The sequence below is a fragment of the Dama dama genome, chromosome 26, assembly GCF_033118175.1.
Source record: "Dama dama isolate Ldn47 chromosome 26, ASM3311817v1, whole genome shotgun sequence".
Taxonomy (NCBI): Eukaryota; Metazoa; Chordata; class Mammalia; order Artiodactyla; family Cervidae; genus Dama; species Dama dama.
In genome coordinates, this window is record NC_083706.1 from 20,547,306 (window position 1) to 20,570,928 (window position 23,623).

The 23,623-nt window shown below is 40.3% G+C and overlaps 1 protein-coding gene across 4 annotated transcripts in view; it reads left to right on the forward strand.

Moving 5' to 3' along the window:
- Window positions 1–366: 366 nt before the first annotated feature.
- The window catches only part of CEP162 (centrosomal protein 162), a 105,317-nt gene continuing 82,060 nt past the window's right edge, over window positions 367–23,623 (forward strand). The window contains exons 1-6 of one of the 4 annotated variants that reach the window (XM_061130494.1): window positions 367–628; window positions 2,483–2,598; window positions 11,007–11,118; window positions 14,871–15,017; window positions 15,345–15,525; window positions 19,334–19,401. In XM_061130494.1, the coding sequence (XP_060986477.1) occupies window positions 2,542–2,598; window positions 11,007–11,118; window positions 14,871–15,017; window positions 15,345–15,525; window positions 19,334–19,401 (565 nt within the window). In that variant the 5' untranslated portion in view covers window positions 367–628; window positions 2,483–2,541. The other 3 variants (XM_061130496.1, XM_061130492.1, XM_061130493.1) reach the window with 3 other exon arrangements.

The window sequence follows — 23,623 nt, forward strand, 5'->3', positions numbered from 1 at the left end:
CTTGGGGGTGTGTCTGTGTATTTTCAATTTCTTGTCCACTAGATGGTGGAACAGAGTCCCTGTCCTGAAAACAGAGCTCTTTCCTGAAAACAGAGTTTCATTCACAACGCGCACGCAGGGCGTTGCACATGAAGGAAATCACTCAATATTTTTCAAGGTTTCCTCTTGGAAGGCAGAAGGCTGAAATAACACGGGAAGAGAACGTTTGGAAGAGATGACAAGCGGCGAGAAACGCTGAAATACTAGGACCGGGGGAGCTAAACTACATTTCCCAGGAAGCCACGGGCGGGCCCGCCACACCGCTCACTTCTGTTCCCGCGCTCACGACCTTGTCGTACATCCACCACCCCCAAGGAGCACACGGAAGGCCGCAGAGTCTCCAATGATGCAGCAGCAGCGGCTCCCACCCGCCAGATCGTCCTGCTGAACCACGACCACTCTAACCTGCGCTCGCGGAGGCGAGAAGACGCAAGCTGCAGTCCCTCCACGCCCGCAAGCCACGTGACCAGCTTGCATCACGTGACTCCGGAGGCTGGCGGCTGAAGTCCGTTACCCTGGCAACTGGCTGCGCCCCCCTCCCCCTCCACCCCTTGGACCTTCCGGGAAAGCGCGGAATTCGGAAGCGAAGGTAGGTGAGGCGTGGATACCTGCTTCCCGCCGGGTTCAGCAGCGTCCAGATTGTGCTCAGACCTGCTTCTTGGGGCCTTGAGTTTCGGGTCAGTCCCCACCTCCGTCCTGACTCCTGCGAGCGCTTTTGTCTTCTCGCGGACGCCAAAGGCGCGTTTCCTGGGGCCGGGTACTCTTAGGGCGGGATCCGCCTTTTGACCTAGAATTTGGGGCCAAGACCTTAACCGCCGCCACCCTGAACTGAACCGAAATGCAGAAGAGGAGGAGGAGGTGTTACCGCGCAGGTTGGCCAAAGTGTTGTCCAAGTCTCCACACCTCCCGCCTCTACAAAAGGAAGCTGGGGTCGGAGCTGCTTCAAAGGAGTTAGAGTCCATAAGTTGGCGCAGACGCGCCGTTGGATTCATGAGGGGAGACTGGAGAGAGTTTAGCGTTGCACGTCACCATTGCATAGTTTTTGTTGACCTTCCCTCCCTCCGAAGGATGCTTAATTTGTTCTGATTTGTATACTCCGCTTTGTTTTAGGTAGATTCTGAGTCTTAATAACTCAGTCCAAAAATTTGCATCTGGAAGCGTCCCCAGTATCAGGAACAGTGTATTTTGCAAAACTTTTAAATATGGATTGATAATTACCTGAATGATAAAATTGCACGATCTCTGCCTTTTCCTTTGCAGAAGGAAAACAGTCTTTTGAATATGCTAGTTTTTAAGTTTTCTTGCGAAGCCCTGGTTTAAGAGTTGTTAATACACACACACACACGCATAGATTTAGGAAATATTGTGGAGACCACTTTCTAATAATTGGATATTAAGAATGAAAATGCAATTCTGAACTCAAGTATAATGCACACTGTAAAAGCTGCTTGTTAAATCAGTTTTATTAATGAATTAGGACTCTCTCACTCGGTTTACTGGTCAGTGATTGTACGTACATGCGAAATCTTAAGAAGTGCCTGCGCAGGAGCGGGATCACTGGGTCATATGGTAGTTGTACGGAAGGAGCAAACCAGCCAAAGTGGCGGCGGTCAGGCGCTCTCGCCGCAGGGCCTCTGACTCTCACCCCACGGTGTGTAAATACATGGTCCTGTGAGAGCTGAGGTCACTTATGGCAGTGGGCACGCATGTAACCTGTAGAAGCCCCACCTGAGAAGCCCTTGCCTCTGCATTGTGGCCGGGGGATGGCTGTGTCTGCGGGCTCAACCACGGCAGAATACCCTGCATCTGCTGTGCCAGTCAGGAGAGACTAAATATGTCTGTAGTTCCTCGGGTTCTCGAGTTTTCTTCCAGCTGATGGCTGGCGACTTGCCTGCCCTGGGTTCAGCAAAGGGAACAGTGAGATATAGCAAGACAGTAGCTAGATTTTTGGTTCCTTATAAAGAACCTCCATACTGTGCTCCGTAGTGGCCACACCGGTTTATGTTACCACCAGTAATGTAAGAGGGTTCTCGATTCTTCACATCTTCTCTAGCATTTAGTGTTCAGAGACTTTCTGATGATGGCCTTTCTGACTAGAGTGAGGTGATATCTCATTATAGTTTTAATTTGCATTTCTCTAATAATTAGTGACGTTGAGCGCCTTTTCATGGGCTTCTTGGCCATCTGTATGTCTTTGGAGAAATGCCTATTTAGGCCTTCTGCCCATCTTTTAAAAATTTTTTTCCTTTTTGTGTTGAACTGTAAGTGAACACCTGAAACTAACACTGTTTTCTGTACCTCTGAAACTAGCATAACATTGTAAATTAACTATGTTTCAATACAATTTTTTTTTTTAAAGAAATGTCTGAAGTTCAAGCCTGCCTGTTTTTTTGACATGATTACTGATTTCCTTAAAGGATGTTTATTATCTCTTGCTATTTAGTGTTTCCAATGTTGTAAATACTTCAGAATGTTTATTTTGGAAAGTGAAAAGTATTGATAATGGCCCGCTATTCCAAAGAAGAGCTGGATGAAGAGTTTGAACAGTTCATGAAAGAAGTAAGTTTCTATTTTTAGAAGCTATATTGTAAATATATATATATTTATAAGTATATGTAAATATAAATACAGCTTTCTCACCAGAAACGCATTTCTTCAATTCTCCGTTTCACCTGTAAGATACAGTCAGTCGGTCATCAGGCTCTGTCACCTGTCTCCAGAGTATATCTATCATCCCTCTAGTTCTCTCCCTTTTCACTGCAGCCATCCTAATCCAGGGCGCCATTATCTCATTAGGCTACTGCAACAGCTCCTACTTCCTGTCCCAGCGTTCCTTCACCACACTGCAGCCAGCATGGTCTGTGACATAAATCAGACTCTGTTCCTCCAATGTAAAACACTATTCCTTCCCATCACGTAGAGAATAAAATCCAGACTGCTTCCCGGGGCTTACAAAGCTCTAGTGCTTTTGGGTATGTCCACCTCACTGAACTTTACACCGTTCCTTCCCATTTTCCAGTCATGCCTTTCTCCTCCAGATATGCCAACTCAATTCATGTTAGGAGCTTTGCACTACCAGCTGTTCCCTCTGCCAATACTAGAAGCTTCCCTGGTGACTGAGACGATAAAGAATTTGCCTGCCATGCAGGAGACGTGGGTTCAGTCCCTGGGTGGGGAAGATCCCCTAGAGAAGGGAACGGCAACCCGCTCCAGTATTCTTGCCTGGAGAATCCCGTGGACAGAGTATCCTGGCATGCTGTATAGTCCATGGGATCACAAGGAGTCGGACATGACTGACTCACTTTCCATGCCAACAATGCTGTCTCTTCCTCCGTTCTTTACCTGGGTGGTGAAGATCTCTTCTTAAAAATCCTACCTGAGAGGTATTTTTCCTATTGACCCAGTAAAAGAAAAAGTAGCCATCAGGTTCCTTCTTAGTATACCATGTACTTAATTATCCATGTTGCACTTAAAACCATTCATTATTTTACTTCTTTAGCTCTGTTTTCTGACTCCCTTAAGAATGGTCTATGACATAATGGCTGTATTTTTTTAATTGAAGTATAGTTGATGTACAACATTATATTAGTTCAAATAGGGATTCTATTTTCATAGATTATATTCCATTTAGAGTTATAAAATACTGGCTATATTCCCTGTGCTGTATGATATATCCTTGTATTTTGTTTTGAACACAGTAGTTTGTACCTTTTAATCCCTACCCCAACCCCTATTTTGCCCCTCCTCCTTTCTCTCTTCCCACTGGTAACACTAGTTTATTCTCTATATCTGAGAGTCTGGTTTCTGCTTTGTTATATTCTTTCATTTTACTTTTTTTTTAGTTTCCACATGGTAGTGATAGCAGTACTTGTTAATTCTGACTTATTCCACTAAGTATAATACCCTCCAGGTCCACTCATCTTGTTTCAAATGACAAAATTTTATTCTTTTTATGGTTGAGTAATATTCCACCATCAGTTCAGTTCAGTCGCTCAGTCGTGTCTGACTCTTTGTGACCCCATGAACCACAGCATGCCAGGCCTCCCTGTCCATCACCAACTCCCGGAGTCCACCCAAACCCATGTCCATTGAGTCGGTGATGCCATCCACCCATCTCATCCTCTGTCGTCCCTTTCTCCTCCTGCCCTCAATCTTTCCCAGCATCAGGGTCTTTTCAAATGAGTCAGCTCTTCGCATCAGGTGGCCAAAGTATTGGAGTTTCAGCTTCAGCATCAGTCCTTCCAATGAACACCCAGGACTGATCTCCTTTATGATGGACATATATATGTATATAGCACACCTTCTTTATCCATTCGTCTTTTGATTAATACTTAGGTTGCTTCCATATCTTTGGTAGTGTAAATAATGCTGCTATGAAAAATTGGGATCCGTTTATCTTTTGAATGAGTGTTTTTGTCGTAGGAGATATATCCAGGAGTGGAATCACTATATCATATACTTCTGTTTTTAGTCTTTTGAGGACCCTGCATACTGTTTCCATGGTGCCTGCACCAGTGTACATTCCCACTAAGAGTATATGTGGATTCTCCTTGCTCTACACCCTCACCAGCATGTGCTATTTGTAGCTATTCTGATAGGCTTCACAAGTGGCTCAGTGATAAAGAATCCACCTGGCAATGCAGGAAACCTGGGTTTGTTTCCTAAGTCAGGAAGATTCCCCTGGAGGAGGAAATGGCAACCCACTCCAGTATTCTTGCCTGGAGAATCCCTTGGACAGAGGAGCCTGACAGGCTCCAGGGGTTGCAAAGAGTCAGACACCTGAGCATGCACAGAGCTGTTCTGACAGGTGTGAGGTGACAGCTCTTGAGAGTTTTGATTTGCGTTTCCCTGATTAGCAACGTTGAGCATCTTTTCATGTGCCTGTTAGCCATGGGTATATCTTGTGCCCGTTTTTTAATCAGATTGAGGGGGGTGCTGCTCTATTTTTGATATTGAGTTACATGAGCTATTGATATATTTTGAATATTTCCCCTTTATTGAGCATATGACATGTGATTGTTTTTTCCTATCCTGTAGGTTCTTTTCATTTTGTCAATGGTTTCCTTTACTGTGCAAAAGCTTTCAAGTTTGATTAGGTCACATTTGTTTATTTTTGCTTCTGATTCCTTTGCCTTAGGAGATAGACCCCCAAAAAATAACTGCTATGATTTATAACAAAGTGTTCTGTCTATGTTTTCTTCTAGGAGCTTTATGGTTTCAGGTTTTACGCTAGGTCTTTAATCCATTTTGAGTTTTTTTGTATATGATGTGAGAACTATTGTTTTACATGGAGCTATTCATTGTTTTACATGGAGCTATTCAGTTTTTCCAGCACCACCTACTTCAGTAAGAGACTTTTTTCCATTGTACATTCTTTTTTCCTTTGTTGTAGATTCATTGACCATAAATGCATGGGTTTATTTCTGGGCTCTCTATTCTGTTCTATTGATGGATGTGTCATTTTTGTGCCAATACCACAGTGTTGTGATTACCGGAGCTTTCTAGTATAGTCTGAGGTCAGAGAGCTTAATACCTCCAGCTTCATTCTTTTTTCTCAAGATTACTTTGGCTATTCAGGGCCTTTAATTGTCCAATATAAATTTTAGGATTATTCTAGTTCTGTGAAAAATGTCATGCATGTTTTGATAGGCATACGTTAAGTCTGTAGCTTGCTTTGGGTGGTATGTACATTTAATAATAATCTTCCAGTCCATGAACATGAGCTAGCTTGCCATTTCATTGTATCACAGTCAGTTTCCTTTATCAGTATTTTATAGTTTTCAGACTGTAGCTTTCATGGACTTGCCAGGTGGCTCAGTAGTAAAGAACCCACCTCTAATGTAAGAGACAGGGGTTTGATCCCTGGTTCAGGAAGATGCCCTGGAGAAGAAAATGGCAACCCCCTTGAGTATTCTCGCCTGGGAAATTCCATAGACAGAGGAGCCCGGTGGGTTACAGTCCAGGGAATGGAGTCAGACACAACTTAGCGACTAAACCACAGGCACGTTTTTCACCTTCTTGGTTAAGTTTACTCCTATGTATTTTTTTCTTTTTGATGTGATTTTTAACACACATAGGGACTATTTTTGTCCATTTATATCTGTTAGCATTTGCTTTATATATTTGTTGTAGTTATGTCATGTCTGACTCTTTTATGACCCTGTGGCCTGTAACGCGCCAGGCTCCTCTGTCCATGGGATTTCCCAGGCAAGAATACTGGAGTGGGTTACCATTTCCCTCTCCAGGGGATCTTCCTGACCAAGGGATCAAACCCAAGTCTCTTGCATTACAGGGGGGTTCTTTACTACTGAGCCACTATATTAGGTGCATATATTTTAATGAACGTTGTATCCTCTTCTTGTGTTGATCCCTTTATCATTATACAATGCCCTGGGTCTTTGTTACAGACTTTGTTATAAAGTCTATTTTGTCTGATATGAGTAATGCTACCCCTGCTTTCTCGTTGTTTCCATTTGTGTGAAATAACTTCTTGCAAGTTCTCACTTTGTTTTTGTGTGTCTTTATTTCTGAAGTGAGTCTCTTCTAAGCAACCTATAGATGGCTTATTTTGGTTGATGTTGTCCAATCAGCCACCCTCTGTCTTTTGGAGCATTTAGTCCATTGACATTTCAAGCAACGGATTTGTTCTTGTTGCCATTTTATTGCTCATTTTGGGTTTTGTACTACTACGTTTTTTTCTCCTTTATGTCTCTTCCTTGTGGTTTGATGATTTTCTTTAGTGATATGCTTGTGTTCCTTTCTCTGTAGTGTTTGTGTGTCCATTGTAAGTTCAAACACATTCTAAAAGACCTGTATTTTTTCCTCCCCTCTCCAGTATTTTGTGTTTTTGTGTTTTGTGCCATATTTTATCCCTTACCTGTTTATTGTAGTTATGCTGATGATACAGTTTTTCTTTTCAGTCTTTGTGATAATTTATAAGTGGTTGGTTCACAGCCTTTACTATGTATTTGTCTTAATTAGATTTTTCATTTCCTATACGTGCTTGCTTCTTATAGCATTTTCTTTTCCACTGAGAGAAGACTCTTCAACATTTCTTTTAGGATCAGTTTAGTATTGATGAACTCTTCTAGTCTTTGCTTGTCTGAGAAGTTCTTCATCTGTTCTTTAGTTCCAAATGATAATCCTGCTGGATAGAGTATCCTAGGTTTTAGTTTTTTCCTTTTTAGCATTTTAAATATATCATGTCTTTCTCTTCTGGCCTGCAGAGGTTCTGCAGAAAAATCATCTGATCGCTGGGTGAGGGGAGGAGTGGTGGTTTGCTTGTATCTGAGCCTTTGTTGTTCTGTTGTTGCCTTTTAGAATAATCTCTTCCACTTCTAACATTTTAATAACTCTTCAGTTACGATATGTCTTGGTGAGGGTCTATCTGGATTCATTTTGTTCAGGACTCTCCACACCTCCTGTACCTGGATATCTGTTTACTTCTTCAGGTTCAGGAAATTTTCAGCCATAATTTCATCAAATAGATTTTCAACTTCTTTATCTCTGACTTCTTCACCTGGGACCCCTATAATATGAATATTGGTATACCTGATGATGTCTCAGGTCCCTTAAATTGTTTTCATTTTTTAAATTTGCTTTTCTTTTTCCTGTTTGATTATTCTGTCCTCTAAATTCTGCTGTTAATTCATTCTAGTGTGTTTTTCATTATAGTTGCATTCTTCAGATCTTATTGGTTCTTTTATATTTTCTACTTTTTTGTCAAAATTCTCACTGTGTTCCTCTATTCTTTCTTCTAATTTAATTAACATTCTTATTACTAATGCTTTGAACTCTTATCTGGTAAATTGTTTATCTCTGTTTGATTAGTTTTTGTTCTTTGGTTTGAAGCAAATGCCTCTGTGTTCTCATTCTGCGTAACCTCCATCTCTCTGAGATTAGGTGAAGCAGTCACCTGTCCCCGTCTTGAAGGGGTGTCCCTTTGTGGGAGCGTCCCCTATACAGTCTGTGTGCCCTGTGGCCTTGATGGGAGGGCTGGGTCTGACATACGCAGGAGTCCTGTCTTTCTCCAGGGTGTGCTGACAGCCATCATTTTTGTAGGCAATGGGACTAGAGATGAGGGTGTTCCAGCCAGAGCCAGCTGTCCGCCAGGGCTGCTTCTCTGCCCAGTGACAGACACCACCCTGTGAGGGTGGGAGCAGGTCCCGAGTTGCTGGGGCAGAAACCCTGGGGGTCGGGTCCCAGCCGGCTCTGTCCCCTGCGTGTACACTTGCCTCTCCAGCGTTGGCGTCTTTCCCCAGAGAGGAGCAGAACTGGAGCAGGTGGGGCTGGACTAGCGCGCTGGCTGGTTCCAGAGTGGTTACAGGACGGCAGCCAGCCTTCCTGCAGTGTCAGTCGGCTTCCTCCACCTTGTTCGGGAGTGAGCAAGTGTGTGCACACTCCTCACGAGCAGAGTTTGGGTTTCTCACAGCCGTGCCTTCACTGGCTCTCTAACCAGCCAAGGAGACTCATGTTCCCAGTGTCAGAGCCCAGGGCTGCTTCCCCAAACGTGTAGTTCTAGGCACTTACTCCCCAGGGTGGGTCTCTGAGCCTTCTAATCCGCTTCCTTTTCTGTATCCCTTCCCTGGAGAACAGGTCCTGACCTGATCTCTTTTCTTCTCTTCCTACCCAGGTTCACATGGCTCTTCTTATAGCTCCTGCCACTTAACACTTTCAGGGCTCATCCACGTTGTCATATCCGTTAGTGCCTCGTTTATAGCTGAATAATACTGCATTGTGTGGATTGACCGCATTTTGTTTACCTACTTATCAACTGATGACATTTGAGTTCTTTATACTTTTTGGCAATTATCAATAATGCTGCTATGACAGTTGTGTATAACTTTTGTGGGTATGTGTTTTCATTTCTCTTGTGTATATACCAGAGGGTGGGAAATGCCGGGTCATGTGGTTTAACCTCAACATTTAACCTTGTGAGGGACTGCGACTGTTTTTTCTAGGTGGCTGCACCATTTTATCTCTCATCAGCACCTTATTAGTAGTTTTAGGCTTCCAGTTTCTCCATATCCTCCTCATCACTGTCGTTAACTGGGGAACCAGCTTCTTTGTTTTGTTTTTTATGATCGTAACCAGAAAGCAATGTGGAAGATTGTCGAAAGTGGGAACACCTTCTGTGGATTAGACAGTGCCTGCCTGGGCATTCTTCATTTCTTTTATGATCTTTGCCACAACCCTGCAAGGTCGGTGGTACCTGGCCCGTTTTCTAGATGTATAAACAAAACTTACTTATTTTGAAGTTAAAATTTGAACTCAGATCTCTCTGGTTCCAAAAACCTGCAGTCTTTTCATGCTCTTCCATAGCCATGAATTTAGGAGGAAAAGACTGAATCTGAGGCAGGTTATCAGAGTTGGGTAAACAGGGAGAGACAGAAAGAAATGGAACATTTCAGGGTGACAGTGAAGTTTTAAGGGTGAGTGGAAAGTGATTCAGTGAAAATTCAGATGGAGTAAAGAATATTCTTTCTTTCCCTCTCCCCCCTCTTCCTCCCTGGTGTTCAGGAAAGAATGAGTTCTTTTTGAACATTTTTAAATGGTGTTCTTACAAGTCTTTGGAGTAGAGTTGTTTGCTTGGCAGGTGGAAATGTGTGTGTAATCATCTCAAAAGATTAGAAAGTCCTTGCATTGCCCTAGTTGGGGGACCATACAGTGTCTTTGAAAGTGGACAGGTGTCAGTCAGGGAAAGCCAGTTTTGAACCCCAGCTCTGTTATCACTTACTGACAGTAGCAACCTGGGAAAGTTGCGTAACTTCTCTGCGTTTACTTCCCTGTCAGCACATCTCTGCTGGATTGTTTGAAGAGTGAGGTAGCCTGGTTATAGGTCCTGACATAGAGCAGGCCAGTCATTAATAAATGTTAGTTTCTTCTCCAGGAAAAGTGTGTTAAAAGTGAGGGTAAAAAGGACCCAGAGCTGAGTTCTGGGTAAGTTTTGTATTAACAAAAAGAGCAGAAGAGCCGAGAGCTAGCAGAGTTGGTTAGGAAAGGTCACAGAGATGAGGTGTAGCCTGGAGGAGATGGTCTGTGAACGCGAAGAGGGTTCCAGGAAGTTGTGGGCACTGTGTCAAGTCCTGTGGTCTGTCAGGGAGACAGCTGACGGCGGCTCTTTATCTGTGGATTTTGGAGGCCTTTTGTGACTGAGGAGAGTTGTTTTGGATGGGTACCAGATTTTAAGGAGTTTAGCAATGACCTTGAGAAGTTAGAATATATATTAAAAAAAAAGTGATGGGTAGAGTGAAAGGGAGATGTAGGACTAAGGACCTCTGCTTCTTTCTTTTGTTTGTTTTGTTTGCTTTTTAATTTGTTGTTTAGTCTGACTCTTTTGTGATCCCATGTACTGTAGCCTGCCAGGCTCCTTTGTCCAGGGAATTTTCCAGGCTTGAATAAAGTGGGTTGCCATTTCCTTCTTCAGGGGATCTTCCCGATCCAAGGATCAAACCCGCGTCTCTTGCATTGGCAGGGGGATTCTTTACTGCCGAACCACCTGGGAAGCCCTTTTCTAATTAGAGGAGACTTGAGTGTTCATTCTTTTATCCTACGATTATGCCAGGTGCTGTGCTTGGCCCCGGGGATGCAGCAGTGAGCAGGTTTAGTGACCTGAGGGAAGGAGGGATGGGAAGTTGGGGAGGGAGTGAGATGGGGATGCAGTAGGATCACCTGGTAGAGTGGAGGGAGTGAGAAGAAGGGTGGTTTTGACCGTAGGGTCTTCATTTTCTCAAATGTAGGGTCTCATTTACTCTCAGCCAGTAAGGGAGGTAGATTGGATTTAGAGTAGGAGTTTATGATTGTAGTAAGATTTGCACCTAAAGGGTAGAAAAGGAGAAATAAAATTTTTTCACTAAAGTTTATTAATCATTGTGACAAGCACTAATTGTCAAGATCTAAGAGAAACATTTTCAGTGATAAATCTGGGATTCTTGAATATAAAATTCAGTAGCTTATATCTGATTTAGCTTTCAGATGATTCTTTTGAAAATTCAAATAAAACACCTAGACAACCTAAAGAAGCAAAGAAGAAAGACACAGTGCCATGGTGGATAACTGAAGATGAATTTGAAAGTGGTGGTAAATACTGCTCATTTTAAATTGTTTGACCACAAGGGGGCAGACAAGACTTTTGATTCTGGATTTTCTTACTGTGCTGTTTAAGTTGGCCAAAAAGTTCATTTGGTTTTTTAAGTAAAACTGAAAGACACATTTTTCATTTTCAACAAGAACTTTATTGAACAACATATTCACCATTTTTTTCCTCTACCTTCTGCCATTTTTCAGAAAACTTTGTAATTCCATCTTCCCCAGACTATCTTTTTGAGCAAAGAATTGTTCCAGGTGCCTTTTACAGCCTTCCAGGGAATTGAAATTTTTTCCATTAAGAGAATTTTGTAAAGACCAAAGTAAATGGGCATCCATTTACTTTGTGTACAGTGTCTGGTAAATACAGCGGATGAATCAAAACTTCCCAGCTAAGCTGTAACAGTTTTTGCCTGGTCATTGAAGAAACTTGTATTATCTTGATGGAAGATCGTGTGGTTTATATTGACTAATTCTGGACGCTTTTTGTCAAGTGCTACCTTTAGTTAGTCTAACTGGGAGCAGTACTTGTTGGAATTAATTGTTTGTTTTTCCAGAAGGAGCTCATAATAGAGGGCTTCCTTCCATCCCTACCATATATACAACATCACCTTCTTTGGATGAAGACCAGTCTTGTGTGGTTGGTGGTAGTTCATTTCACTTGCCCTACAATCTCTTTGGTTCTGCATTATTGCACAGTATCTGCTTTTCATCACCCATCACAATTTATTTTAAAAAGCACCGTTTTTGTTATGTTTCAGTAGAGAATTGCATGTGGAAATACAGTCAAGAAAGTTTTTTTTGCTTAACTTACGTGGCACCCAAAGTGATTAATGTAACCAAACTGGTGCAAAGGATTTTCAGTGCTTGACTTAGATATTTTAGGTATGTCAGCTGTCTCCCGCATGGTATAACATTTATTCTCAATTAATTTCTCAATTTGATCACTGTCAACTTCAGCTGGGCTCCCTGACCATGTAGCATCGTCAAGCGAGAAAACTCCTGCACAGAACTTCACAGACCACTTTTGACAAGTTTGATCAGTCACAACACCTTCCCCATTCACTGCACAAATCTTTATGTTTCAGTAGCATTTTTACCTTTCTTGAAATAATAAAGTATGATACACCGAATATGTTGCTTTTTCTTCCATCTTCAGTATTAAAATGGATATGCAGCAATTCACCAATTTTGGTAAGGTTTTTTTTTTTAAATGCACCCTGGCATGCCAGCTGTCACAATATAATCTAACAAAATTTTTTCTGATGACGTTAAAGACAACTAAGCGCTACTAGAGCCATTTTTTGGAAAAAGTCAAATGAACCTTTTGGCCAACTCAATATATAAGGAAAATAATACTAATAGTGAATTTTAAGCTTGCATTGATTCTCATATAACTTTATATTTGTTATATAATTGAGAATCTGTATTTCTGCATTTTCAGGTTATTTTACATTCAAATAGTTCATGATTACTTAGTTTTAGATGGTGAATAATATAGGTATATTTATATGTTATGTTTAATGGTAAATTGATTTAAGGTAATTTAATAAGATACTCTGACAATGTGTTAATGTCATTGGATTTGGAAGATTTTAATAGACCTGTTGATTTTGGTATCACTGTCTGTTAATAACAGTAAAAAAAAAAAAAAAACCAAATACCATTGTCTTAATGGTAAATAACTCATTGATCCTGTCTACCACATGCATATACCTCTCCCAGAACCTTTCCTAGTCACATTTTTACAATGGAAAAATTACTCTCTTGGCCTGTTTCCTTCATTATAGCTAGTATATGTGATACTGCTGAATTCATAAGGATCCCCAGGCTACCTCTGTTAAGTACCTGTGATAACAGAATCTGTGGATCTTTAAGCACTATTTTATGAACTGATAGGATTTCTATAGTTCTTCTTTTTCCTTGTATTCCTTGACCCTCAACAGTAAATAATAAATGTATTTAATAAGGAAATGTTACAATTTAATAGTCATTTCCCTGTTCTTTTTAACACTTTACAGTAAGGAATTGCCTTATTGAAAAATTCAGTGTATTTTTTCATAAATCTATAAATTATGCACAGTGCTAAAGTTTATATCTGAAGAATTTTTTGTTTTAGAATCTTTCCCCGTATTGGTGCTTGAAGAGGATATTATATGATTAAGTACTATTGAAATAGTTGACAAAAATTTGAGACTAATTTGCTTTAAAATTAGCTTTAAAATCTCTCTCCTAGAAAGTAGTGAATTAGAGTTGGGGTGTGCAAACTTATGCAAATTCACCCTAAAGGGAAAGAATGAGTCCTAGACCAACACTTAGTGTTACCTGATTAAAGAGACTAAATTTTTTTTAAAAGAATGTATCAGTCAGTGGATTTGATTAGTAAGGGATGCAGAGGATACTTAGGAAGGAAACTCTGACAATGTCCATTTAAACACAAGGGAGAAGGTTTCTCTACCCAAGACCATAACCTGGTCCCTCATTAATTCACACGCATTTACTGAGATCGTATTGCCTTCCGAGTATTTGGCACTAGTATACAAAGACAAAATATGATTCCTGCCAGCAAGAATGTAGAAGCTTCTAAGGGAGAACTGAACCACCCCTCTTGAGAGGAATGCATTTCTTAAAGAGACACCATTAAACATCAACATTGAACCAATTCTACCTTATAATTTTTCTTTTTCTTTAAATTGCCATTAAGACAAAATGTTCTGCAGAGAAAGTGAAACTATCTATCTACTGGTTATACTCTTCATTATAAATAGCTGAATCAGATCTTGGTTTTGGTTGTATTAGTCTCTTGTGAGGTGGGTTAGTGTGGGTCACATCCCTGAGTCCAGCTTCAGAGCCCGGCTGAGACCCCTGGACAGATGCCTCGACAGCACTCCAACCTTGGCATGCATATTTTCATGTGAAATCTGATTTTCTCTGTGTTTAAGCTGTTATTAGACCCATTAAAACCATTATTCACACAGAGCCATAAAATTTGATTCTGAACCCTTTCCAGTAGGACACTAAGTAGGAAATTGAAGTCAGAATTTGTTAACTTATTTTGATAAGGCTTTCTTCTAAGCAAAAGTGGTATTTTTCTAATCTCAATCTTTATATCATACATTATAGTTATTTTTTCCATATATCAGTTTTTTACAACAATTATGTACTGCTGGGATAAAGAAAATTTGATATTGTATAACTTTTACAGTGTTTTCTAATGCTTTTAGAATGACGAGCAAAATCCTTTCCCCAGCCTATGAAGATGAGCATGGTCTGACCATTGACTCCTGCCTTAGGGTTACTTCTTCCAGACTACCCTAACTGACCTTTTTGTATTCTTGCGTGTGGCCTGCCCTCCCATTTTTGACCCTTGGACCTCCTTGTTCCCCAGCCTGGAGTTGTCTCCCTTCCTTCCTTCACGTAAGGCAGGAGATATCTTTCAAGTGGCATGGTTTATGTATTAAGTACTTGTGCTTCAGAATAATTAATTTTTAAAGTCTTGATGCAAATTTTTAAAATATTCCATTGGGTAAGATTCACACAATCAAATAGAATTTTAATTTTCCTTTTGTGAATTTTTCGTCTGGTGAATTTTTATTTCATGTAGCAGATTTAGCTACTGTCTCCTAGTATAACTCATATAATAGCATAACAAATCTAAGCTAATTTAACAGTATTACTATGTTGACATAGTGGTCAAAACAATTCTCTTTAATGTAAATATCCAACTATATTGAATCCCATCCCAGGACCGTTTGGGACAAATGTAAGCTATTTGAAAACAAAGAAGACTTCTCATCCTGTTATGGAAACAGAAGAGGAGTCTGCTGAAAGGATTCAGTTTCTTAAGAGCAGTGGAACCTCTATCTTGAGTATTGACAGCTTAGAAGCCAATGGTAAGAATTGTGGGAGATATAAGTTGACAGATTATGATGCTTATAATCAGAATTTTTAGAAAAATTAACTGTTAGCTCTCTTGGAGCCTCCTTAACTGAAGTGTATAGACAGATTTAATATCTTCCCCGAAGGTTTAGAACTACACCTCTGGAGAATCCACATAACCTTATATATTATGAACACAAATCTATGTTTGGTGGTAAGAGAGTAGGTAAAATGTTATAGTTTTTTTTAAGTTTTGCTATATAATTTCAATAAATGCAACATTAAAATTAATTTCTTCAAATTGTATTTGTTAATGAAATATATTTGTGCTTTCTATTTAGAGATAGTTTCTGAGCTTAATCATAGTGTTCTCGGATTGGGACTGGACATGTTAGAAGAACAAGAGGAAAAAGAACAATTTTTTGCCAGGCTTGAGAAAGGCTTAACATCGTCCGTTGATTATTCAAGGTTAAATAAGGAATTGGATTCTAATGACTCCGTACATTTTAAAGCTTTACACAGGTAATGTAAATACAATATAAACAAATCATTAAATAATTTTTGTGTCTTTCTATATTTTTATAAAGCTAGTATATGCGTATAATTAAAGGGGTAAATATAACAGGCAAAATTTAAATCTTATTTTTAATTCTATTTTCTGTTCATTATTTTGATCAGGGTGTGTGTGTTTATGAGTGTGTAGAACATGATTGGTATGTATATCAACTGGAATACATTTGTATTTGAGTCTCTAGATATCTAGAATTTCATGCATGATATACTTTTGAGGTGACCAACATATTGCTAAGTAGACCTGACCAGGAAGGTAATTTATTAAGTCATCTTCTACAGATAAAGTGAGTCCAGGTAGCTATTAGAAGCTCAGGGGACAGACTTCCTTGGTGGTCCAGTAGTTAAGACTCCATGCTTCCAACTGCAGGGGACACAGGTTTGACCCCTGGTTGGGAAGCTAAGATCCTGCATGCTGTGTGGTGCAGCCAAAACTTTTAAAAATACAATAAGATAGGAACAAACAGGGAAAGAGGAACCAGGGAGCAAAGGCAGATCTGGTTTGTGTCCTACCTTTGTGTATGGTTCACCGTAAAGATTATTAGGAAGCCTCATTTATCCTGGAAATTCTACTAGATTACTGAGCTGGTGCCTCGTGCATGCCATAGGCCTTTGGCATTCTCGAGATTTGTGTGACCTGATATCTTTAATATCCTCAGCTTTAAGTGTTCCATTTAATTTTGAAAATTATAAATGGAAGTCAGATTACAAGTTTAAGATTTTAAGAACACCAAACTACAATTAAATTAGGGTTGGGAAACGCATACCCTCTGGTCATCAGAGTGCCTGGTCTCCTCGGGATGCTTGGTTTCTTACAGATAGTGGACAAAGCTGTGACTGTCGTGAACTACGTAGAGTCTGAGATTTTTACCCTACGTGCAAACCAGACTGTGGTTTATGGATGCTGACAATTGACAAGGGTTCTTGGGTCAGAAACAAAATGACTGTCTCTTGACAAAAGCAGGACCCAAGTGCCATGTTGATTTTCCTCAGTTTCGCTTGTCCCACAAGGTTCATGGGGTCCTTGATGGCTGTCCACCCATGTAGTGGGTTGCTTTACAGGACAGGGTCACTGAGCTTGGGGACTCGATTGCTTTTTTCATAGGTAGAAACAAGCCTGCTTTGAGGGCAGAAGCATTGCCTGTCTTTCAGAGTTGATCACTGCAACTCTTGAGAAATGACCTAGGAAGGAGGGTCTGTGCCTTATGTTCTTGGCTTACCCAGCAAGAACTTGCAGGGACCCTAATGGCCCATGGTGATTGCCTGTCTTAACAGTGACAGCACAGAATAAGCATACACAGGTTTGCTGGCCACAAGTTTTTGTCCCTTTGGAGTATTTCTTAATGTTTCCTTGTTTTTAACAATTTTCCTAGAGATCTCTTCAAGTAAATTAGAGATACTAAGGGAACATTTCATGCAAAGATGGGCTCAATAAAGGACAGAAATGGTCTGGACCTAACAGAAGCAGAAGATACTAAGAAGATTTGGCAAGAATACACAGAAGAACTATACAAAAAAATCTTCACGACCCAGATAATCATGATGGTGTGATATCTCACCTAGAGCCAGAATCCTGGAATGCAAAGTCATGTGGGCCTTAGGAAGCATCACTACGAACACAGCTAGTGAAAGTGATGGAATTCCAGTTGAGCTATTTCAAATCCTAAAAGATGATGCTGTGAACGTGCTGCACTCAATATGCCAGTAAATTTGGAAAATGCAGCAGTGGCCATAGAACTGGAAAGGTCAGTTTTCATTCCAGTCCCAAAGAAAGGCAATGCCAAAGATGCTCAAACTATTGCACAGTTGCACTCATCTCACACGCTAGCAAAGTAATGCTCAAAATTCTCCAAACCAGGCTTCAGCAATATGTGAACCGTGAACTTCCAGATGTTCAAGTTAGATTTAGAAAAGGCAGAGGAACCAGAGATCAAATTGCCAACATCTGCTGGATCACCAAAAAAGCAAGAGAGTTCCAGAAAAACATCTATTTCTGCTTTATTGACTGTGCCAAGGCCTTTGACTGTGTGGATCACAACAAACTGTGGAAAATTCTAAAAGAGATGGGAATACCAGACCACCTGACCTGTCTCCTGAGAAATCTGTATGTAGGTCAGGAAGCAACAGTTAGAACTGGACATGGAACAACAGACTGGTTTCAAATAGGAAAAGGAGTACATCGAGGCTGTATATTGTCACCCTGCTTATTTAGCTTATATGCAGAGTACATCATGAGAAACGCTGGGCTGGATGAATCACAAGCTGGAATCAAGATTTCTGGGAGAAATATCAATAACCTCAGATATGCAGATGACACCACCCTTACGGGCAGAAGGTGAAGAAGAACTAAAGAGCCTCTTGATGAAAGTGAAAGAGGAGAGTGATAAAGTTGGCTTAAAGCTCAACATTCAGAAAACTAAGATCAAGGCATCCGGTCCCATCACTTCATGGCAAATAGATGGGGAAACAGTGGCAGACTTCACTTTCTGGGACTCCAAAATGATGCAGATGGTGACTGCAGCCATGAAATTAAAAGGTAGTTGCTCCTTGAAAGAAAAGTTATGACAATCTAGACAGCATATTAAAAACCAAAGACATTACTTTGCCAACAAAGGTCTGTCTAGTCAAGGCTATGGTTTTTCCAGTACACATGTATGAATGTGAGAGTTGGACTATAAAGAAAGCTGAGCGCCGAAGAATCGACGCTTTTGAGCTGTGGTGTTGGAGAAGACTCTTGAGAGTCCCTTGGACTGCAAGGAGATCCAACCAGTCCATCCTAAAGGAAATCCGTCCTGAATATTCACTGGAAGGATTGATGTTGAAGCTGAAACTCCAATACTTTGGCCACCTGATGTGAAGAGCTGACTCATTTGAAAAGACCCTGATGCTGGGAAAGATTGAAGGTGGGAGGAGAAGGGTACGACAGAGGATGAGATGGTTGGATGGCATCACCGACTCAATGGACATGAGTTTGAGTAAACTCCAGGAGTTGGTGATGGACAGGGAGGCCTGGCATGCTGCAGTCCATAGGGTCGGACACTATTGAGCAACTGAACTGAACAATGTTCCTAATTGTGATGCTTCTACTGGAGAACAGCCTAGTTAGAGTACAGTGTAGTATTGAATATATGGTGTTTGCTGCTACTGTTATTAGAGTTTATAGTTTCTTGGGCCTCCTAATGATCTCACTCAAGACTTGGTTGGGGGACTGAAAAAGGTAGAACTGATTCTTTGGTTTGAAAAAAGCACAGTATATGAACTAATATATCCAATACAGTTAAAACACCTTGCTGAGTGTTTATTGGTTTAAGGCTCTCATTCAGCTTCCGTTTTGGGATGAAATTGCTTATTAGCATGGAAATGCTGACTCTGGGAGTTTTTTTTTCTGGCTTCCTCGTATACTTGACTGGTTCTTGCAGCTTGTGGGGCATACCTAATCTGTAGTGTAGAAAGGCTGTCTGGGCCCTGAGAAATATAAGGCACACGTTTATGTATAAAATTGTATATATTTGTGTATTAAGTTAAGAAATATGGCATTTTCTGCCCCTCCTCCCTTATATTTCTTTGGTGGCTACAGTTAGTTTCAGGCTTGGAAGATCCTTCATTTTTAAAACATTGCCTTCATAGTTTCCAGATTTTTAGCTTTTGCTAGAACAAGAGTACATAAGAAGAAATACATGATGTTAAGATTTTTAAAAAAATATTCACAAACGATTTCATGGAAATATATTATTAATGTGTGATATTAAATATTTTCTAGTAATCAAGCTAATATGGAGCTGACTGAAGATAAACATGAGAATGAATCAAAACATGAAGAACTAGCAGGTAATTTCATTGATTTTAAAATTTATACTATTTGAACAGATAATATAACATTTAATAAAGACATTGATAAGAGCAGGCTTCCCTTGTGGCTCAGCTGGTAAAGAATCAGCCTGCAAAGCAGGAGACCTGGGTTCGATCCCTGGGTCGGGAAGATCCCCTGTGATGGAAATGACAACCTACTCCAGTATTCTTGCCTGGAGAATTCCATGGAAGAGGAGCCTTGTGGGCTACAGTCCATGGGGTCGCAAAGAGTCAGAGACAACTGAGCAACTTTCATTTTCACTTGATAATACAATTTTATTTTTAATTATTTTTCTCTTGGAAAGAGCTTGAACAGGTAGAGTGAGTTGCTTGTGTCACAAACGGAGCTACTGAGAAATTGTTATAAGAGCAGGACTGTTTTGTTTGTTGGGAGTGGATTGTGGACCTATTGGGAAGACGGAAAAAGGAATTTTTGTCTTAGGACCTGGGGAATATATACAGCCAAGACAAATACCGCCAAGGCATGGTTAGGGAGATACATCTTTTTCTGCCTTTTGACTTTAAATGTGTCTGTGTTATAATATTTTAAACGGTTTTCTTTTGGTAGTGTATAGCTGAGTTTTGGTTTTATTACCAGTCAGTCTCAGACTTTTAGTTGAAATGTTTCTGCCCTTTGCAGAAAGATATTCATTGGTGTGGTTATTTACTATTGTGCCATTTGTTCCTTTCAATCTTTTTGTTGTTGTTGCTTTTGTGCTACGTTTTATTGATTTGAGTATTTGTAGCATTCCATCTTAACCTTTCTTGTGGCTTGTTAGTTGCACCTCTTAACTGTGTTTTTTACAGTTGCCTTATGATTCACCTGTGCTTGTGCGTCTTTACTTCATTAGAGCCTACTTTGAAATAACCTTACGCCACTTTACATGAATTTTAACAGGAGTAAACTTCCCCCAACCTTTTGGCCGTTTTTGGCATACATTTTTCTTCTACATCACTTAAAAACCCCACAGTACAGCAGTATTAGTTGTTGAGGCAGTCTGAGCGCAGGTTGGAAAAGAATTTCCAGACATAGAGCATTTCAGAAGGGAGTGAATTTATTAAGAGCAAAGCAGAAATAAAGTGGGTACAGCAAGCACAGTGGGCTGACAGATGGGACAGTCGACAGTTTTTCTGGGTTAATAGCCAATTTTTATAGCCTTAAGACAAAATTCTTGCTGGATGGTTGGCGTTAGGTGATGGGTTGGGGTGCTATAGGCTGCTGACTGGAATGGGCATCTTTGCCTAATTGGGAATGAGGAAGCTTGATAGTGATTATCAGGGTCCTCTTGGCAAGGTTACAAAGGGGCTCAGTCAGCTTTGGAGGTGTCCTTCTGTGATGCAAGGCTTCGAACCTGTGGCCTTGGGGAAGGACTCAACATTATTGTTGCTTTGAACAGACTATTATAAATCTTATACATAATATAAAAGTCTATATTTATACTCACATAGTTACCATTCTCAGTGAATTTTTTTACTTTTTATTTTGAAATGAATCTTTAAAATTTATTTTTAAATTAAGTTACAATTAACATATATAACTTATTAGCTTCAGGTGTATATCATAATGATTCAATATCTGTATACATTGTGAAATGTTCACCATAATAAGTCTAGTTAGCATCTGTCACCTTCAGTTCAGTCGCTCAGTTGTGTCTGGCTCTTTGCGACCCCATGGACTAGAGTAGGTCAGGCTTCCCTGTCCATCACCAACTCCTGGAGCTTGCTCAAACTCATGTCCATTGAGTTGGTGATGCCATCCAACCATCTTATCCTCTGTCATCCCCTTCTCCCGCCTTCAATCTTCCCCAGCAACAGGGTCTTTTCCAGTGAGTCAGTTCTTCGAATCAGGTGACCAAAGTATTGGAGTTGCAGCTTCAGCATCAGTCCTTCCAATGAACACCTAGGACTGATCTCCTTTAGGATGGACTGGTTGGATCTCCTTGCAGTCCAAGGGACTCTCAAGAGTCTTCTCCAACACCACAGTTCAAAAGCATCAGTTCTTCGGCAGTCAGCTTTCTTTATAGTCCAACTCTCACATCCATACATGACTACTGGAAAAATTAAAGCTTTGACGAGACAGACCTCTGTTGGCAAAGTAATGTCTGTACTTTTTAATATGCTGTCTAGGTTTGTCATAACTTTTCTTCCAAGGAGCAAGCATCTTTTAATTTAATGGCTGCAGTTACCATCTGCAGTGATTTTGGAACCCAAAAAAATAAAGTCTGTCACTGTTTCCATTGTTTCCTCATCTATTTGCCATGAAGTGATGGGACAGGATGCCATGATCTTTGTTTTCTGAATGTTGGGTTTTAAGTCAACTTTTTCACTCTCCTCTTTCACTTTCATCAAGAAGTTCTTTAGTTTTTCTTTGCTTTGTATCATAAGGGTAGTGTCATCTGCATATCTGAAGTTATTTCTCCCGGCAGTCTTAATTACAGCTTGTGCTTTATCCAGCCCAGCATTTCTCATGATGTACTCTGCATATAAGTTAAATAAGCAGGGTGACAACATACAGCCTTGATATACTCCTTTCCCGATTTAGAACCAGTCTGTTGTTCCGTGTCCACTTCTAACTGTTGCTTCTTGACCTGCATTCAGATTTCTCAGGAGACAGGTCAGGTGGTCTGGTATTCCCATCTCTTTTAGAATTTTCCACAGTTTGTTGTGATCTACACAGTCAAAGGCTTTGGCATAGTCAACAAAGCAGAAATAGATGTTTTTCTGGAACTCTCTTGCTTTTTTGATGATCCAGCAGATGTTGGCAATTTGATCTCTGGTTCCTCTGCCTTTTCTAAATCCAGCTTGAACATCTGGAAGTTCATGGTTCATGTATTGCTGAAGCCTGGCTTGGAGAATTTTGAGCATTACTTTGCTAGCGTTTGAGATGAGTGCAATTGTGCAGTAGTTTGAGCATTTTTTGGCATTGCCTTTTTTGGGACTGGAATGAAAATGGACCTTTTCCAGTCCTGTGGCCACTGCTGTGTTTTCCAAATTTACTGGCATATTGAGTGCAGCACGTTCACAGCATCATCTTTTAGGATTTGAAATAGCTCAACTGGAATTCCATCCCCTCCACTAACTTTGTTCGTAGTAAGGGTTCCTCAGGCCCACTTGACTTTGCATTCTAGGATGTCTGGCTCTAGGTGAGTGATCACACCACTGTGATTATCTGGGTCATGAAGATCTTTTTTGTATAGTTCTTCTGTGTATTCTTGCCAATTCTTATTAATGTCTTCTTCTTCTGTTAGGTCCATACCATTTCTGTCCTATATTGTGCCTATCTTTGCATGAAATGCTCCCTTGGTATTTCTAATTTTCTTGAAGAGCTGTCTGGTCTTTCCCATTCTATTGTTTTTCCCTATTTCTTTGTGTTGATCACTGTGAAAGGCTTTCTTAGCTCTCTATGCTGTTCTTTGGAACTGTGCATTCAAATGGGTATATTTTTCCTTTTCTCCTTTTCCTTTAGCTTCTCTTCTTTTCACAGCTATTTATAAGACCTCATCAGACAACCATTTTGCCTTTTTGCATTTCTTTTTCTTGGGGATGGTCTTGATCACTGCCTCCTGTACAATGTCATGAACCTCCATCCATAGCTCTTCATGTACTCTATCAGATCTAATCCCTTGAATCTTTTGTCACTTCCACTGTATAATTGTAAAGGATTTGATTTAAATCATACCTGAATCATCTCGTGGTTTTCCTTACTTTCTTCAATTTAAGTCTGAATTTGGCAATAAGGAGTTCATGATCTGAGCCACAGCCTGCTCCCGGTCTTGTTTTTGCTGACTGTATAGAGCTTCTTCATCTTTGGCTGCAAAGAATATAATCAATCTGATTTCGGTATTGACCCTCTGGTGATGTCCATGTGTAGAGTCTTCTCTTGTGCTGTTGGAAGAGGGTGTTTGCTGTGACCAGTGCGTTCTCTCGGCAAAACTCTATTAGCCTTTGTCACCTTCTATCACCTTACATAATTGCAAAAAACTATTTTTTCTTGTGATGAGAATGTTTAAAATGTGTTCTCTTAGCAGCTTTCAAATAGTTGGGATCTACTATTATTTTTAGTTTCTGTCTAGTAGTATTTTTCTTCAGCATGTAAAACCTCCCTGTCTTTTCTTATAGTGCAGGTCTACTGGGAATAAATTCTCTCAAGTATTGTTTGTCTGAAAGTATATTTTGCCTTTGTTTTTGAAGAACTTTTGCT